At 44.0% G+C, this 19,369-nt stretch overlaps 2 protein-coding genes and 1 long non-coding RNA gene across 3 annotated transcripts; 2 read left to right on the forward strand and 1 right to left on the reverse strand.

Moving 5' to 3' along the window:
- Positions 1–4,651: 4,651 nt before the first annotated feature.
- On the forward strand, positions 4,652–15,435 carry LOC120822790 (unconventional myosin-Ic). Its single transcript, XM_078105061.1, has 30 exons — positions 4,652–5,223; positions 7,573–7,731; positions 7,817–7,932; positions 8,625–8,823; positions 9,044–9,124; positions 9,278–9,457; positions 9,573–9,671; positions 10,143–10,256; positions 10,351–10,422; positions 10,518–10,637; positions 10,719–10,801; positions 10,959–11,064; positions 11,173–11,253; positions 11,330–11,421; positions 11,540–11,634; positions 11,749–11,795; positions 11,912–11,992; positions 12,242–12,413; positions 12,444–12,539; positions 12,868–12,936; positions 13,055–13,139; positions 13,238–13,397; positions 13,505–13,588; positions 13,697–13,790; positions 13,888–13,943; positions 14,032–14,167; positions 14,462–14,532; positions 14,616–14,713; positions 14,800–14,899; positions 15,016–15,435. The coding sequence occupies exons 1-30, from the start codon at positions 5,206–5,208 to the stop codon at positions 15,040–15,042; spliced, it is 2,991 nt and encodes a 996-aa protein (XP_077961187.1). The 5' UTR covers positions 4,652–5,205; the 3' UTR covers positions 15,043–15,435.
- LOC120822792 (uncharacterized) lies at positions 15,277–17,608 on the reverse strand. The gene is made up of 4 exons (XM_040182714.2): positions 16,780–17,608; positions 16,570–16,671; positions 16,025–16,216; positions 15,277–15,903 (listed from the first exon to the last, which is right to left on the reverse strand). Exons 1-4 carry the CDS (start codon positions 16,951–16,953, stop codon positions 15,721–15,723), a joined length of 651 nt encoding a protein of 216 aa, XP_040038648.2. The 5' UTR covers positions 16,954–17,608; the 3' UTR covers positions 15,277–15,720.
- LOC144410189 (uncharacterized) lies at positions 17,284–18,518 on the forward strand. Its single transcript, XR_013468072.1, has 2 exons — positions 17,284–17,421; positions 18,041–18,518. It is a non-coding gene; the product is annotated as an uncharacterized LOC144410189 (long non-coding RNA).
- The last annotated feature ends 851 nt before the right edge of the window (positions 18,519–19,369 follow it).

Raw genomic sequence — 19,369 nt, forward strand, 5'->3', positions numbered from 1 at the left:
ACTAGGAGTGGAGTTACGTTAACGTAAACCGAGCTAACGTTGCGTCCATTCAATATTTTAAATAACGCCAAATACATTTAAACGTTGCTCTGATAATAATAACGTGACTTGGCTACGCGGCTTTAACAGCAACACTGAGAGATGTTTAATGTTAGCTAGCAATAGTCACCATCAAGCAGCTAGCAACTGATAGCAGCAGTGCAACTACTGTCGCTTAATAGCTAACGTTAGCAGTTGGCCGACATTACTAGCTTAGCTTAATTGGTCGTTAATTAATGGGCAACACTTAATTAGACCACAAAATGGTAACATTACGCTGTAACTCCTCCATTGGGAAAACACAAGTTAGCACATGTGTACAACAACTATTACCGTTAACCAACTAGGCCTATTTTAGTCTAGTTTCTTGTAAATTCCATTTATTTTTTAATACCCAAATTTAGATGTTGATTACATACAAAACGAACATACACTGCCGAAGTCTAATGTACACTCCCTTTTAATTAAACCCACAAAGTTGGAGGGAAATAACATCGCAGCATGGTTTGGGTCCTTGAGACCCTTGTGTTTCCAGAGGTAAAAAGCAAAGCGAGGGAATATCACTCCGATAACGCTCCCACTTCGCGACACCCAGAATGGATGAATGCACCCATGTGTCGTCTAACAGCGCCTTCCCATGCGCTGACCTTTACAAGGTCCCTCCATGGGACCACTGAGCATAGATACGTATGAAGGCCACTGAGCTCCTCGTTAGATTCTGCGTGACGTCAGCATGCAGCGCATCCCATCTGGAGACCTGCCGCCCCCCAGCGGATTGATGTGCCAACGACTCCCTGCGATTCACTGTCGCACTGAGGGGTTCAGGCGTTGGCATTTTAACTGTAAGTACGTTTTCTGTCTCGTAATTGCATCCGTGTCTGATCCTGCGGTTCGCGACACAAGAGTGGCCCTGGAGACGGAGAAAGTTTTCACTGTTCAGCTTCAGTCAGGCTCTTCATGCCCTCTGAATACCAGGTAGGCGTATTGCATTGTGTTTATAACAGAAATGCGTCTGCACTAGTTCTGTGTTTGTGCATCTATAGTTTTGTGATGTTCAAGATGCATGAACAATGTGTCCAGTCATACTTGTTCTGCAGTTGTGTTATATTATTAAACATTTTGGTGAGGGTTGAATACATATTGAGATGTTTTGCCCGAGGAAAACTAGAATTGCCACAGTGTATGAATACTAATGCAAGAAAGAAAAATCCTGGATGCAAATTATGACTCTGTCATTGCTGTTAATAGAGGAGAAAATACCGTGGGGATTTCCATCTGTTTGTGGGGCCATACATTTTTAGTCATTTTTAAGCTCATTTGGATTCATCTTCTGGGAAACAAATGTAATGTCTCTTGCACACAAACAGAGGCATGGCAGCCGGTTTTGTGTAATTGATATGGCGACCACTAGGCAGAGCCCTAAACCATCTTATAATTCATATCATCAAGAGGACTTGATCTAGTGATGAGCGTGTGCTTTTCATTGTCCCAGGGATCATGCTAAAGTGAGTTGCACTATTGACCTGATACCTTCTAATAACACCCATGCTGACTTCGCTTATTATTATAAAGTCCCCTCATATTACCATATCCCCAATACATACTTGTTATTTGCTTTTAAATTCCTACAACACTTATTACTGTGTTTCCACAGCTCGTAGATTCGTTGCGATTTGTTTTACACCTTAATCCTTTTAGTAGCCCTTGTGGTGTAACAAGTATCTGTGGGATGAGAGGCAGTGGAGGTGAGAACGGGGTGAACAGGAAAGCAGATGCATGTTGAGGGAGCTCAGCGCAGATGGATGATGATGACGGTGGTAAAAAAAACAAAAAAAACCCCATCTCAACCAAGGATATTAAAAACAGCGAGGAAACCTATAGGAAACCCACACAGCCTTAACACATTTATCTGCCACTTTGTAGCTGACTCTGTAACAGCGCTACAGTGATGCATACATAATGCGACAAAACAGGGTTGAAGGAAAGAAGAGAAAAACGTAGCAATTTAAATACAAAATGAGGAAAAGCGATTCCTACATCTCAAAATCTCAAACAATGTGCAAACATGAAGCCTCACCCTCTACGAGAAGAGAGCAGAGTTTTGGGAGGATTGTTTGGATTTGTTCCATATTATGTCAGATGTTCAGAATTAGTTTTAATTAGTTTTTGGGTGCTAGAAATTGGGCCGCTGTCCGACTTGCTTCTCCACCCTGGCGATCGAATCGCCCACCGCCACTGCTTCTCTCCCAACATGCCTCTCCTCTGGCGTCGTCCCTTTCCTTTTGTGCGCGCTCCTTGATTAGGTCCAGTTGTGCCAGGAGACACAACTGGACCTCATCCCCCGATGGAGTGGGTGGAAACCTTCTGGCTGGAACGCATACTGCCTCCACTATTCTGCCCTTCCACCCAATCACGTTATGGTAACCGTTAGATTCCAGTTCATGGTGCATAATATCTTGGAATCCTTGCGTTCTCGACAGAGTCCTCACTATCTGCTTGATATGGGAAACCACCACAAAGCGAGAGATGCAACAAAAACCTAGATAGGCATTTCAGAACTGAGCTCAAACGAACTGCCAGGAAGGAAGACTGTGCACACCAGGAAGCAGCTAGGAAGGAAATCTTTCTTACAGGAACTGCTAAACAAAGATAGGAACACTTAGTCGAAAAAAAAGCTCAGCAGGAAATAATGCCGAAGGGTACATCAGAAGCTCAGGTGGGGGAAGATGCACGCTGCGGTAGTTTATTTCTAGGTTGACTTCAGTGTCTTTTTGATATCATTGGCAGTGAGGTTGTGACAGATGTGTGGAGAGTAGACTAACCAGATGTGTTAGGGGAAGTACCCTCATGTGGTTACATGCGCTACGTCTTGGATTGCCTTCAAACGTACGTTTAAAATGCTGCCAGCAATCTGTCCGCGGTATATTCAGCCTTAGACGTCGGCGCGTGGTTTTCATTTTCAAGTTGACTTCTCCGATGACCCAAGGAGAACCCAAACAACCCAAAGTGTCCTCTGCAACACCGATCAGCAGAATAGATGTGTTGCACATAAGCAAACTATATTTTGTTATTTATTCACTCATAGTTACTTTTTGGGAAATTTATTGTTCCTAATAAATTACGCCTCGCGTGATCCCTGCAGTGGTGCAGTAGAAGCTGCTTGTTCATGAGAGCCCGGGAGCAATAGCTGCTGGGGAAGTCTTACCAATGGAAATAGTTCCAAGAGAGGCTCCGGACCAAAGTTGAGGCATGTGTGACATTCGACACCTCGTTGAGTCACACTTAGGCCTGCTGCTCTGCCTGAAAGTGGAGCTCACAGGAGAGCGGGTAGCGTGTCCTGGACCCGTGGTCTCTCATTCAACATACTGGGCCCGTGTTTCATAAAACATGGGTCCCAACAACAGGCCCAACAGCTCAGCAAAATAATTAACTCATTTTCATAGTTTTTTCAAACCAAACATCCTGGACTGAGGTGACTGTTTGGCTCTGATAGGGGAACCCAACAATACCTTCCATTCTGCTGCAGTGAAGCGCCTGTTCCCACTAAATGAGCGACTGTCATCTCATTGTACAAATTTTCCTTTTGATTTTTGCACGCCACACAAAACTGACCTGATTATTTGAGGTGAACAGAGCACATTGTGGATGGAATGTGATGAGGTAACCGAGTAATGAAGTGGACATGGAGGCAACACTGCGACCAAGACAAGCTTTCAGGGAACATTTCACTGGAAAAGTTCCAGTGAGGAAACGCTGGATGAAATCCCCCCCATGGCAAATTAGTGAGTTTTGAGAGAAACGCGATATATACATAGACTTAACTTGACTTAACTGGAATAGACCAACTACTCACCATATGTAGTAAAGAAGAAAAGCAACAAAATTAGGTTTTGAGAGACACCAATTGGCACACAATCTTTCATCAGTGTCAATGAGCCCCGTAAGTTAGTTAGAAAGCTTTATTAACCCTAGTGGGGAAACTTACTCGCCACCAAATCAACTCATACAACCAGCGAACCACATACAGAGCAGCACAAGTACTAAACGTCCCCGTGGAACGTCCTTTGAGACATTTCTTCCTTGCTCTAAGAACTATTGAGACAGCCGGGGACTGAGAAAAAGAACAAGAGGCTCCCTCCATCTGGGCAACATTATTCAGATTCCTCAGCGTTGGCTGTCTGATGATGCTGGCAAAGGAAAGAGAGTGAGGCGTGGAGACAGAGCCAGGGAAAATGGGGTGAGGGGCTAACCCATGGCGGGTGGAGGGGGGTGTTGGGGCGCTGTTCTCTCACCGGTCGATGCCACATCACTCGTCGGATACGCCGTCAGCAATCAATGCAGACTTACTGAGATGTTGACTGGTTGCATTGGGAGCGTTGCCCGGGAGACCAAACAGACGGGGAATATGACTCAGGCTACGATGATGGTGGGGAAGTCATTTGGTCGACCGCGAGGAGAAGGGCCGTCCTGCTGTTGAAACACTCTCATAACTCACATCTCATGCGAATCTGTCTCAGCTTGCGGGAGAAAAGGGAGGGAGCGGACTAAACAGGGAGGGAAGGAGAGAAAGAATGTACTGAGATCTCATCATGTGATTTCTGTTTTTTTTTTCTCTCCTTCTCTTTTATACATCTGCACAGTGATTACATGTTTGTAGTTTGGGGCTCTTAGCAAATTTTTCCAAACCCTCCAGGCCGTCTGGCTCTTCCCGACAGCCCACTTTCCCTTCACCGCTTTTCTTTTCTTTTTGCCCCGTTTAGTGACGTGTGAGCGTAGTTCCTGCCCTTGTTTCATGCCCCGTGGTTTCGAGGGAAGGAGAGGGACTCTCAGAGAGGCGGACATTAACTTTGCTTGTCAAAGGGGGGAGATGAATTGAAGGTATAAACAAGAGGGGCTGTCCGTGTTTTGGCCCGAGTGCGTATGCTCTGTCTTCACGGGGAAGTCGGACGAGGAGGACACGGGACGTGCAGGAAGAGAGTGGAAAGTGGAGAGAAAGTGAGAAAGTAACGGACGTTGGCGGAGAAGGTGAGAAGGGGGGGGGGAGAAGATATTTGTGTCACCCATGGGCGAAAGGTGGATGAGAAGTTAAGGAGTCCATCTGACACGAGAGGAGGAGCGCCAGCCTGGGGAGGGGCACCAATACAGTCGTCTTCCAGCGAGGACAGGATGAGGTACCAAGGCAGGGTAAGATCCTGACCCCCGTGATGCTCTTTGTTATGTTTTCATGCGCGTGTGGTTGTGGGTGTGGGTGTGTGTGTGCGCATTATCTCGGTTTACACAGTAAAGATCCGATTCCACCAATTGACTGTCTCAGTTATGGAAGGGAGGGGTGGGGCAAAACAGAACAATGAGTGACTTAGAAGTTGTTTTTCTTTTTTGCCCATGCATGAGTCAGTCTGTATTTGTTGGTTTTGTATAGGCTTCCACCCATGCAGCCCCGAAAGAATAAACTCGGTATTTTCCTCCAGTACTGGCACCTGAGTGGTAGAGAGCCAGCTGCGGTCCCAGAGCAGCTCGCCCTGCGATGGCGGTGGGCCATTCCTTATAAGGAAGACAATCCCAATGCAGTCGGCCCAGCAGAGCTTAGTCATGGGGCCTGGAGCCAAGTCCCACTGTTTGGTCACTGCTGCTGCTGCACCTTCAAACCTCCAGATTTCACTGAAGCTCGCTGGTTATTAAACCCCCCCCCCCCCTCCGTAGGTAAGCAAATCCATGAATCCGAGCGCCCCTCCCAGGCCAAGCCTCACAGCTGTAGCAACCAGGCCTCGGGTCAGGTTCGGGTCGGGTTCACTGACCTCAAAGCTGCAGGGGCCACAGGTTGTACTGGGTTTGTCTCCATCACAGACCTGTGGTTCTGAGGGTGTATCTCAGCCACAGCATGTCCATGACAATTTTCACACCTTTAGAGATTTTCTTCCACCAAGCCGAAGAGGCAGAACTGCTTTCTGTGGGGCTTTTCATCCTTAAAATTTATTAAATACAAAAAAAATAGAACTTGTGACTGCCGAGAGATGGTAAAGAATGTTTGCTTTGTTTGTGCCAATTAAAAAAAAAAGATTATAAAATATGTGGATTGTCACACACTGGGAATGTGGACACTGCACAGGCTCTGGCAGCAGAACAGCTACTGGACATCTTAACAATACTTGTAGGACCTTCGTGGCATCCTTCACAGCTCGGTAAGACGCTCGATGTTTTGATCTGCACTATTAGTTCTACTACTATTGCCTTTAAAGGGGTCATGAATGCAGGCTTCCTGATGACCATACATGAAAAAACTAATCCTCCGTGAATAAAAGCATGAACAGCTGTTGACACTTGACATAGAAACATTTAGTGGCATCCACTCTCGACGCCCGGCCCAAAGTTGACCCTAACATTCCTTGGTTGTATCCTTTGGAAAAATCAGTGAACTTTAACAACTATCTGTGGGAAGCCCACCTGCAGGAGTAGGAGAACAACACTCCCAAGGTGGAGCTGAGAGGAGGGGCCGGGGTGGAAATGTCCTGTGACTTTCCTTTGCTCTCGCTCCTTGGCTGTCTGCCACTGTTGTTCTGTTGTTTTTTAAAGGATTTTCCTGCTTCCGGTGCCGAGAGATAATGACCTTTTTACCGGCATTAAGCAGCCAAATGAGACCCTTGAGAGGCTCTTGCATTCAAGAAAAACAGAAGTCCTGTGGAAGTCTATCGCCTTTGTTCCACTTTCTGCTCGTACGTTTCTTCATGGGTGTCTAAAGAAAAACAGCCGGGGCGCCTCTCAGAAGTATCTGACACTGAAGATGGAGTGCAGCTGGTTTGTCTGGGGTGTAGTGTGTTGATTGCACACCGAATTGTGCGCCTGGATATTTATCATCAGTAAGTATTGACTGCTGGCAGTTGTATCCCTGTGTGCAGTATGAGTGTGCATGCGGTTGTGTTTGTAATATACGACCTGAGTGCGTATCTGAGAATTTCACTCACGCTGTCTGGTAGTTATTTTCTGTGTGCACTATGATGTTTGGGTTGACATGTACACACGCCCTCCTTGTGACACGGGTTAAATCTCGCCTGGCGACACAGCGCTGTGTGTACTGTGCATACATCATAATACACTATCTCTCTATCCCACGATAACATATTCTATCTTGTCTGCTCACCCTTTGGGTAAGATGTCTTCATTGTGTCATCCTGACGACGTCTGCCGGAGCTGTTCTTACTTTGTTTTGTTTTTAAACACTTGGGGTTTTGCTGTAGTCCGTGAGATATTTGCACAAAAATGTTGAAGATATTTCTGAAAATATTTCTCTCTTATACATATATATCTTAAGATGATTATGTGGTAATCATTGTAACGCTGAGCGCGAGGTGTAACACATTCCTTGTAACTGGGTGAAATGTACCACACATTGCGCCCCCTGTTGACGGCGTGTAATTGTTAGTTATTAATAGTTATTGGAAGTTTATCATTTAGAAACGGATATCTTCTTCTCCCTGATGGCCTGCCTAGTTTACAATTCCTCTCCGTGATGTCACTCCTGCTCTTCTCCTCCCGTAGGAGGTGGATGTTGAGGGACGGGTGCGCCTGGTGATGGAGAGTGCCCTGACGGCCCGGGACAGGGTCGGCGTGCAGGACTTTGTCCTGCTGGAAAACTACAACAGTGAGGCGGCCTTCATTGAGAACCTGCGGAGACGCTTCGGGGAAGGCCTCATCTATGTAACTCAGACAATTTCCTTTATATCTACCAAAACATTTCACAGGCTGTGGGGAAACGTAGTGAAATGTGTTTGTTTTGCCTCAGACGTACATTGGCTCGGTGCTGGTGTCGGTGAACCCCTACAAAGAGCTGGAGATTTACTCCAAGCAGCAGATGGAACGCTACAGAGGGGTCAGCTTTTATGAGATATCGCCTCACATGTGAGTCGCTTCATGGTCCTCAGACATTTATTAATCAAACTGCTCCAGTGTGTGTTGCTGCCTACCGCTAATAATCACACCGTCTCCCAAGAATCTCATTTTGATGAATTGATCCTCGTGCACGCATGAGACATTCAGTGATGCTCAATACATGTACTGTATATGGTTGGATAACTGCAATTTACTAATATTTCTATGATCAATTCATTATGGGGGGGGGTCTTTATTTTACTCAACTAATGTAATTGCTTCAGCTCTACATACATTGATATAATTAACATGTAACTGTCACTAGAATTATATCCCTACTTCGTTGGTGACTTTGTTTGCTGTTTTCTTTTTCTTTGACTTTTTCTGTCCATTTCCTCTTTAATACATGATCAAGTTTATTTAAGCTATTGTATTTGTGCATGCAGGGTCATGTTTCATGAGTAGGTTGGTCTTAAGGGGGATAAAAAAAAATTATTACTAATTGTTGATTATGTGCACCTACTTATTTCTATGAGTTAAACATCAAATAAATAAATACATCTGATAATAAGATGCATGTAAACCACAGATTTAACTAACAACAGAAAACACCATTTCCGTCGCCTTTGTTGGACAGAAACGTTCGTGTGACTTTTCCATCACCACATTTCAAACGCACGTTGATCTGTAGCTGACGCTGCTTTTGTTTTTTTCCCCCTCAGCTACGCATTGTCAGACACCGCTTACCGAGCCATGCGGACCGAGAGGAAGGACCAGTGTATCATGATATCGGGTGAGAGTGGAGCGGGTAAAACCGAGGCGTCCAAGAAGATCCTCCTCTACTACGCAGTCACCTGCCCCATCAATGCGCATATGGCGACGCTGGGAGACCGCCTACTGCAGTCCAACCCGGTTCTGGAGGTATTTTAAACCATTCGAACCGCCACAATCGGAACAAAGCACAGCATGCTTATACTCCGTTGATTTTCACAGTAAACGGTATAATCTGATTGATCTGAGGAATCTGAATGACCTTCGCATATTTGTAAATATTTCCTAATGTTTATTGTTTGTAGGGGGATTTTGTTCATTTGCTCTTGCTCTTAACTTGACTTCCTCTCTCTAATTTTGCTTTCCGCAGGCGTTTGGCAACGCCAAAACATTTAGGAACGACAACTCCAGCCGCTTTGGAAAATACATGGGCGTCCAGTTTGACTTTAGGGTAAAGCCTCCACTCTTTCCTTTCACAGTCTTTATAGATATCACATGTGCTTATTCCACACTTAAAACAGCTGTTAGATTAGTGATATCACAGAAGCTCAAACATTTCAAACTCTGGTGTGCTAAACCTGCTGTTTCCCATGACTCCTCCTAGGGGGCGCCAGTGGGCGGTCACATCCTAAACTACCTGCTGGAGAAGTCCCGTGTCGTGCACCAGAACCACGGCGAGAGGAACTTCCACATCTTCTACCAGCTTCTGGATGGAGGGGACGACAACTTGCTCACCACAATGGCCCTGCAAAGGAACCCTCAGAACTACAGCTATCTGGTGAAGGTGTGTGTGTGTGTGTGTGTGTGTGTGGTGCTGAAGTTCAAGGACTTTTGTTCTTTTCTAACTGATATTTCTTACCGAGCTCTGACAAAGCCTAAAATTACATTTTCTGGTTCAGGGCAACTGTCCCAGACTCAGCTCTGTCAGTGACAAGAATAACTGGAAAGTCGTGATGAAGGCTCTGTCTGTTATTGGCTTCGCCGAGGAAGAAGTGCAGGTCAGTAGCAATCACAGCTTATCCTCATTAATATGTCAAACTTTAAAAGGTAAAGTCATAGAAAAGGACCCGATATGAGCAATGACCCAGGAATGTTAATATCCACCGTGAATATTTTTTATATTGACCATGACATTACTTATTATCATAAAGACATTCAGGACAACTGTAGTTTGAAAAATCTCTTTTTTACATTACATCATTTTCCACCAAACCCTTATTTTTGGAACCTTTAAGACTTAAGACATTTGTAAATGTTTTTTAAACCAGCACGTTTTCATCGTGAGTTGCTGGCTGAAGCAATTGTAACTATTTAATCAAGAGTGTAATTAAAAATCCCTGAAAATGTCTGATTGTAAGATTGTATTAAGGACGATCATATTCTCAGTGGCTGACGTTGATTTAGTTAGAAATCACGTAAAAAACATCTGTGAGGTTGTTGTTAACTGTCTGTCCCGTGTCTGACGTCAGAAATTGCTGAGTATCATCGCCGGTGTTCTCCATCTGGGAAACACTCAGTTTGGGGAAGGAGAGGAAGGAGAAACTTGCATCACCACTGAGACACATGCAACGAATGTTGCAACGGTTAGAACGTCCCCACCAGGGTTTCTGGATGTTCAAATATTTAAAACACTTTCAAACAAGCGTAGCTAACAGCAGATGTGTCGTTGTTTTCCAGCTGCTGGGTGTCGATGTCTCAGCGCTTAGGGAGGCACTCACTCACAAGAAGCTCACCGCCAAAGGAGAGGAGGTGACGGCCTTTGTGTCCGTGCTCCTCGCATATTCTCTCCTCCGGTGGCGTGTCTTGCGATTTTAACAAATTGCCGTCGTGCTCGTGCGTTACAGATGATCACCCCGCTGAACTTTGAGCAGGCCATGTCTGCCCGTGACGCCTTAGCCAAGGCCGTGTACGGTCGGACCTTCACTTGGTTGGTGGAGAAGATCAATCAGTCGGTGGCTCTGAAGGTGGGGTAACACAGCTGATAACTGAAAAAAACAAGCACAACACCCTATGATTGCATGCTGCGTGTTCTTTACGTAATGCAGGAGGAAATCTACCACAGCGGTAAGGGCTGCTCAGTTATCGGGCTCCTGGATATCTACGGCTTTGAGGTTCTGCAGCACAACAGGTACGAGTTACTTTCATTCTTTCCGTCACATCTTGATCTGCCTCTGATTTTCAGCCAACCAAAACGGTTGTACGTAACGGTCAACCCCTCGACACAGCTTCAGCACTTCACTGAACCACGGCTTTGGCCTAAGTTGCTTTATGCTCCTCCCAAACAGTTTTGAGCAGTTCTGCATTAACTACTGCAATGAGAAGCTGCAGCAGCTGTTCATCGAGCTCACCCTGAGATCTGAGCAGGAGGAGTACGAGGCCGAGGGAATAGCTGTGAGTCGGTTGCGGCTCGGGTTGTCAAAACCAAAAAGGTTGGCTGAACTTATTGGTATTTGTACTTCCGCGCTAACGCAATGTTGTTCTCTCCGCCTCTGGTGTCAGTGGGAGACGGTGCAATACTTTGACAACAAGATCATTTGTGACCTGATTGAGGAGAAGCACAAAGGCATCATCTCCACTCTGGTGCGAACAATAACAAGTTTATTTGTTTGTCGTCGATATTGTATTGTATAGTTAAATAGTGTGACTGTTTATTCAGGATGAGGAGTGCCTGAGACCCGGAGAGACCTGTGATGCTTCCTTTTTGGAAAAGTTGGAGGACACACTGGGCGGTCATCCCCATTTTGTCACGTAAGCATTGTCTGATATCAAATATTATTCCGACCAACCGTACAAAGACTGACGCCAGCTTTTTACATCTGCAAGCCTCTGTACGTTGAATCTGTCTGTGCCTGTTCATTGTTTTCAGTCACAAGTTGGCAAATGGGAAGACTCGCAAGGCAATGGGTAGGGAGGAGTTCAGGCTGCTGCATTATGCAGGGGAGGTCAACTACAATGTCAACGGTAACGCTGTAATATGTGGCATAATCAACTAGTCTGTTCAGTTTTTTTTTTTAGAGAATGACCCACTTACCTCTTGATTTCGTAATGACAAGTGTTATTGATGTTCTCACTCAGGTTTCCTAGACAAGAACAATGATTTGCTGAACAGGAACCTGAAAGAGGTAAAACAATGAAAACGGACATGGGTAGAATCTCACAGAGTGGAGAGTGGGGGGGCAAGTGGGGGGCAATGTGGCATTGTGTTGACATGCCGTCGGGTTGTTTGGCCTCTGTTCAGGTCATGTGCCAGTCCCACAACCAGATCGTAAGTCACTGCTTTCGCAGAGAGGAGGTGATGGACCAGAAACGCCCAGAGATGGTGAGAACTTCTCTTTTTCTCTCTCTGTCTGTCTGTCACTCTCTGTCGCTCTCTCGCTCTCTCGTTCTGGCTCGCTGACTCTGTCTCTGCATCTATTTCTCTCTGTCTTTCTTTCCTGTTCAGGTGTGGTTTAAATCAAACTGTTTCCTGTCGTATATAGATAGTGACATTAAAATGAACCTAATGAAATACACAAATATACAGAGATTATCCTGTAGTTTCATGTTGTTTTTTAAATATGTCCCATAGGCCGCCACTCAGTTTAAAAACAACCTGATGAAGCTTATGGAGATCCTCGGGTCTAAAGAGCCGTCCTATGTGCGCTGTCTCAAACCTAATGATGCCAAGCGGCCAGGTACACTTTTGTCATGTGAATATCTATTAAAGAACAGTGCTGTGCTTGAGATCAAGAATGAGAATGGCATTGTAGTTTCATAGTGATCACACATTTCTTTGTCCACCCTCTGCAGGTCAAAAATCTTCATCCGTTTCCCCAAAACTCTCTTCACCACTGAGGATGCACTGCAAGCAAAAAAGCCAGAGATAGGTGAGTGTAAAAATGGGTTCCCGGAGTGGAGATGTAAAGGAAGACTTCTAGTAATAATATTACCGTAGTGAGGTACACTTGTATTATGTTTACGGTGTCAGTGGGGTTATGATTTAACTGTTATCATTTTAGGTGTTTTTGTATAGATTGCAAAGTATTGTTAGATATTTATATTATTTAGTTTACACCTCTTAAACAGCAAACAATATCCTCACCAAAGTCATCACACTCTGAATCTAATAAATGGTTCAACTCCTACACTGAACCTTCAATCAGCCTCCGCCGCAACGAGAAAAGGCCTAAATCTCTTTTACTTGGTGTGTTCTAGCTTTGACCCTGCAGACGTCATGGAGAGGCTACAGAGAGAGAGCCAAGTACCAACAAATCAGACGAGCAGGTCGACCCCCCCCTTGTGTTCCCTATGTCTCCCATAACAGTCTCACTGTCCTTAAAACCTAATAAAAGACATAACTAATCATCCGGTTTATTGGGTTACTATGTTTTATATATTTTAGTGATCACGATCCAGTCCGGGTGGCGAGGGATGAAAGCACGCAGGAGGGCCAAGAGGCGCCGGGAGGCCGCCGAGTTAATACGAAAGTGCGTCACTGATGCTGTGTCACTGTTACTGTTTTTGTATTTATTTGTATTTGTATTTTTTTAGTTTATTCCTTTCTTTTTGATAATTTTTATTCCAGGTTCATAAAAGGTTTCATCTACCGCCATGAGGATTACTGCCCTGAGAATGAGTACTTCCTGGATCATGTGCGCTATTCCTTCCTCAAGAATCTACGTAAAAACCTGCCCAGGAGCGTTTTGGACAAAACATGGCCGACACCTCCTCCATCCCTCGTTGAGGTTCCGACTCGCTTGGTTATGTACAGATTAAAAAATAAATAAGTATAAAAAGTAAGTAGGAGTTATTAATACAAATTCTGCCATGTCAATTCAATGGTGGCCTACAGGCCTCTGAGAACCTGTGGAGAATGCACATGAGAAACATGGTCGTGAAGTATTGCAAGAGGGTTCAGCCTGAGTGGAGAAAGCAGGTACATTACTGCAGAAAAAACATGGCCTCACCAGTTGTTATTTTTGCAATTGAGTGAGTGCAATTTTTTAAATGCCATCCCTGATTTTTCTTTCTTTCTTTGCTCTAGATGATTCAGAAAGTTGCAGCCAGTAAGATTTTCAAGGACCAGAAAGACAGCTATCCTCAGGGTGTTGGGAGGCTGTTTCTGGACTCCAGGTTGGGTACGTATTGATCTATGAAAAAATTGCCTCTGCACTAATCAACACCTCACAGAATATGTAATAGCATTTACAAAGAGTTCCCTATTGCTTTATATAGAACGTGAACAAATCAATCTCAAAGTTGTCCAGACCCTTGGCAGTGACAAAGTGCAGGTGATATGGACCATCATCTTTTTCAATCTAATACAACCAAATGAATGAATGCTGCCTCACAGTGATGTGTCTCCTCGTGCTCCTTCAGTACGGCGTACCAGTCGTAAAGTATGACAGGAGGGGTTTCAAGCCTCGCCCTCGCCAACTGCTGCTCACGAACACCTTTGCTGTGCTGGTGGACAAGACCAAGATCAAACGGAGGATTGACTACGCTGCTCTCCGGGGTGAAAGGCTCTTTAGGGGTTGATTATGTTAAGGAATTTGACCCATGTCTTTGAGGCCATGAGGGGGGGGGGGTTATTTTAATTTCTCTTGCTAAGGAGTTATTGAGTTGAAACAGTTTTTTAAAATTAGATTATTTTTTTTACCTTTTTTAAAATTAGATTATTTTTTTACCTTCAGTAGTTACCACAACAAATGACTTTTATAATAAAATAAAACAGGACATGGGGACATGCAGTCACTGTGACTCTATTCATTAGTTTAATGGATCTAAGCCAGGCTTTCTCTTTTAACAGGCATCTCTGTGAGCTCTCTCAGCGACGGGATGTTTGTTCTGCACATGCCCAATGAGGACAATAAGCAGAAGGTATAGTAAGGCACAGCAGTGATGGCTGTTTACTAGTGCACGCCCATGCAGCCACTCTAAATCCAGCTGTGCCCCCCCCTCAGGGTGATGTGGTACTGCACTGCGACCATGTGATCGAGCTGGTGACAAAACTAGCCATGATGGCCAGCAAGGTGAACTACGTCAACATCAACCCGGGCAGGTGAGGCCTTCTCCGACTGCTTCTCTGTGGTGGTCCTTGGCGACCCAACAGAACTGGCGTGCTATCCCGTCTGTCATTTGTTACAGCATAACGTTCGCTGTGGCTCGAGGCAAAGAAGGAATCATCGATTTCGTCAGGGGTTCGGAGCTAAAGGTGGCTAAAGGCAAGCGAGGACATCTGCTAGTGGTGAGTCAGTGGCCGTTTGTGTGTCATGTGTGGAGCTCGCAGGGGGATTTTTGAAATGTTTTATACTCAAAACATTTTGGCCACCTGACTTTATTCAATCTGATTTCTCTCTGTAGATTGCCCCTCAGATAAACAACATATGAAGAAACCGAAAACAGCAACCAGGCAAATGATAATCCTTGCAGCCAACTGAAGGGACTGCCAGTGTGATAGTTTGTAGCAGCCGGGACGATACCACAAGCACACAGAACCAACTCAACAGAAGGAAGACCCCTTTCATATGCATCATCGTATTTACAAGAATTATTTTAATGTTGCAATAATGACTGACCTTTTTTTTTTTTCTTAGAATAGAAAATCATAACATGAAGTTGTCACTTTATTTCTTTATTGTGATTCATACATAAATATATTTCCACTTTATAAAATATAAAATATAATAATGTAAAACACTATCTCTACATTGTGAGAGTCATAAAAGAAACAATTTATAATAAATAGCATGTCAATAAATATGTCAATAAATACACAAAAAATATTTGGAAAGTCCTGTAGAATGGAGGGGGAAACACGTAATGTCGGGAAGTCCTTTCTGGGAGCTTATTGCTAACTTACCGTTAGAGGTGAGAAAGAAACTTCGGGAAATACCCAAGAAAACCCTTAAATATACAGTAAAACACGGATAGCTAAATAAGAGTGTGTGAACATCTGCACTAAAACAATGATGAAAATGATCACAACCACTATTCCAGCTAGTTGTTGATCGTCAGTTCAGGCGTTCTTCTGTGTGTGTGTTGGGTGCCGTTTTTTTTTTCTTCTTTTCAGTAAGTTTTTGAAGCCAGAAAGAGGAAGTCTCTTGCCAGCTTGGTGAGGTAAAGGTCTAGATCCCGCAGAACGATGTAACCCTCCACTCTGCTGTCCCATACTGTTTTGGATCTGGTCTGTGGGTTGGGGGGTGTAGTAGGAAAGGTTGGCTTTGTCCAAGAACTATTCTTGTAACTCATCTGAAGAAGAAAGAAAAACAATTTCTCATCAGATTTCAGTGTCACTTCCTCTATTCGGTTTGTGTGGGTGGGGGGAAGAAAAAGGGATCAAAAGAGATTGAATTTCAGTGACTGTGGATACCTGACTGCTGACTTGGCTCATCAGGTCCCTCAGGTCGAGCTGAATGTGCCCGATGCTCCGAGGTAAAGTGGTGCCGGACGCCCGCTTCCCCCTCTGCTCTTTTTCCTCCTTCTCGATCTGTTGTCTCTTCCACTCCAGCGTCGTCCAATAGGCTTGCATGTCCAACAAAGCAGAATGCAGTCGTTCAAATTCCTGAATGCGCGAAAAGAGACGGCCGCATGGTTAATTAATCAAACGTTTTAAAACGAGTAATTCCAAGCAAATGTTACATTCTGCAAGAGTAGACATAAACTCTTTTTTTTCCCTCAGAAGAATGTGCTTCGCAGTGCAACAACCGGCTTAGTGAGGCGGTTACAACAGGCCCCGGTGTGCAGGCACAATTGGTAGTATCTATGTTTGACCAACAAATGAGTTACGCTGTTTTATTTAGAGAAGCTCTCTCTACGGGCCCTCCGACCACACTACTACTTCCACTGTCTATATTTACGCTTTTGCTTACAACCCGACTGAGTTTTGCGTTGCAGTGTTCTGAAGAGGATACTAACCGTCAGATTTAGCCAGCCATTGAAATCTGTAGAGAGCGACGGCAGGTCCTTCAACTGCCGACTTCTGTCCTCGAAATGCTTATTTCCCAACTGCTGCTCATTCTGTTGAAGTAAACAATGGAGACCATTGAATATTTGTAATATGGGACGCTAGTTCTGGCAGTGTGCTGGATCAGTCGGTAGAGCAGGGAGAAGGCTTTCAGTACTCACGTATTTCCGCTGGAGCTGCTGGACACGGGTTCGGGTGGACCTCGTGAGACGAAAGGAGTTGTTGTATTTGTTCCTCTGGAGGAGCAGAGACGAAGAAGAGCACTCCACACAGTCCAGTACGCAGCAAAGGAGGATGAGTGCTCGACGCCAAACAGTCATCTGAAACAGTGACATAACCAGAGATTGAAAAAAAGGTCACCTACACAGTATCCCTTCCAGCGCAGTCGACAGCGTCCTGGTGAAGGGCACAGGATGTCCAACGATATTTCAACCCCACATCCTCCAGCAATGCTTTATTTCTTATGTAATTCTTTTACTCACCATCTGGTGCGGTTGCACATGCATTAAAGCAAATCAAGACAAAATCTATACATACATAAACCCCATGAAAGAAAGAAGAACTGAAATGCGAAAGAAAACCTTTGCTCTTAAGCCTATCTTAAAAACATATATGCTCACCTTGGGTCAGCAGTGAACAAGATCAAGATTAGATCAACCTTCATGCTGCTGTACTATTTATATATTTGTCATGTCTTGCTTTCGGTTTCTGACTGATCTGGAGTTTTCTGTCTCTCTCTCACTCTCTCTGCCTGACTCGGCATCTTGTGGTCACTGAACATGATTCAGAAAGTAATGAGGGAGGTAAGTAAAATTATTATTTAGTATTTATAACTATATAGTAACACGAGCGAATTATTTCTATTTTCTTTATCTTCAACCGGCATTTGAGAAATGTGTTTTCAGAAGCTCTGATTCTGAAAACACAAGATGACTTGATGGAGATGAGTAATCACCCGCACAGTTTCACAGACATTCCTCATGACTCATTGTAACTGAAAAGGGTGTTTTAAAGTAGTTCCCGATATCAAGGCAATATTTGTTCCTGATTATTACGCCCCTGCTATTCCACCACATCCTGCCTGTTTTAGCGCCCTTACTCAGCTTGTTTTCTTAATGTATTGGCTCGTATTTTAACACCAGGCCCAGTGAAAAAAAGGTCACTTTTACAGTTGATCAATGTGCAACGTCACTGTAAAGAAGAAAGTTGTTGATTGCATGTCAAAAAGGAAAGTTAATGATAATGACGATAATGATTATATCATGTGTGTCATTATGTAATACTGTCAAGAGCCCTGCCAGCATGTTCATTTATTTGTTATCATCTGTCCTGTGTTCATGCCGTATCACTATTTGGCACTTCCTTCGGCCTTGTGAGCTTTTCATTCCCATCAACTGAGCTTTGCCCTCATTCCTTCACCAGCTACCGCCTACGAACACCTGCAAAGAACCAATGCCGGATCGTCAAGTTGGCATTGCCTAGCAACAAATTTGCTGAAAAGACTAACTTTTGTTGCATTGATTGCTTCCGTGCCGTGTTTAGTTTGTGAATCATTACAGTTGTAGTTTTTATATGACTGTTGATTTCCTTTGACATCCATCTTTCTGTATTGGCGTTATTTAGTTGGCTCCTGCAAGTTCTTTCGAAATGTTCTTGTTTTTTTTAAAAGAAATTCAATTTGGTTTTCCTCACGGCCAAATGAACAGCTCCGCCTTCCAGAGAATTGCACACACCAATGAAGAACTTGACCATTCTTTGGAGGTAAATTCCCAACCAGAGATAAATCGGATGTGTAACATGTGGGAAGTCACCCAACATTCAAATGAATGAACCCTGTCAACACACTGAAAATTAAAATGTATTGCTGAATTGATTAAAGCTTTTGTTTTGCTGCATCAAATAATTATATCTTTTAAATCCTGGTCTTTTGCGTCATTCATTTTCCAGTTATGTGGTGTGCATTCCAGCTGTTAAATGCCTAAATGAGTAAAGGCCTAAATGTAACTTAACTAACAACAAGTTCATTATGAGAGCTTAAATGTGATCAAAAAGGTATGACAAAATATACGTAGTGATAAGAAAATCTACAGTGTAACCAGAATTTGTTGGTGGGAAAATTGCTATACCCAAAACGATGCAATCTCAGAAGATTTAAACAAAATCCACGAAAGTTCCACTCCCATAGAAACACAAAACAACTGCTGGTTTCAGCCTACCTCGTTGTTGGCCGCCACTGGCCTGCCTGCAGGAAAGTCTTGACGCTTAATTGTACCGTCAACCTCTGGCAAGTGTTCAGCATGGGTTCAAAGTTCACACTGTTACGTAGTTCGGTCTGTTATTTATTTATAGTTTATATATAACCTACAACCTCCCAGGAGCTTTGCCATCCAGCTAAATACATTATCAGACATCACAAGACATTGTGTGTATGGGGTTTCCTGCATGTTATTCACTGTTACAAATGACTTTACGTACGTCAGTCACACAGTGCAAAAGGCATCAACGAGAGAAAGTAAAGCAGTTCAATCATAGTATTGACGTTTGACTTGGTTCACCTCTGCAATGTTCGTTTTTGTGCACACAATTTACGGTACCATCTTGCATGCTATTGCAAACCAGGCCTTCTCCAGTTTACATTGCTCAGTGAGTTTTACAGAACTCTTCATTAATCCAAAAATTCCTTGTATGCACTTTAAAAAAGACCTTTCATGATTTTGATGAATATGCTCATGTGAATTAGTCATTGAGCTG

Source organism: Gasterosteus aculeatus, chromosome 7 (assembly GCF_964276395.1).
Source record: "Gasterosteus aculeatus chromosome 7, fGasAcu3.hap1.1, whole genome shotgun sequence".
Lineage (NCBI taxonomy): Eukaryota > Metazoa > Chordata > Actinopteri > Perciformes > Gasterosteidae > Gasterosteus > Gasterosteus aculeatus.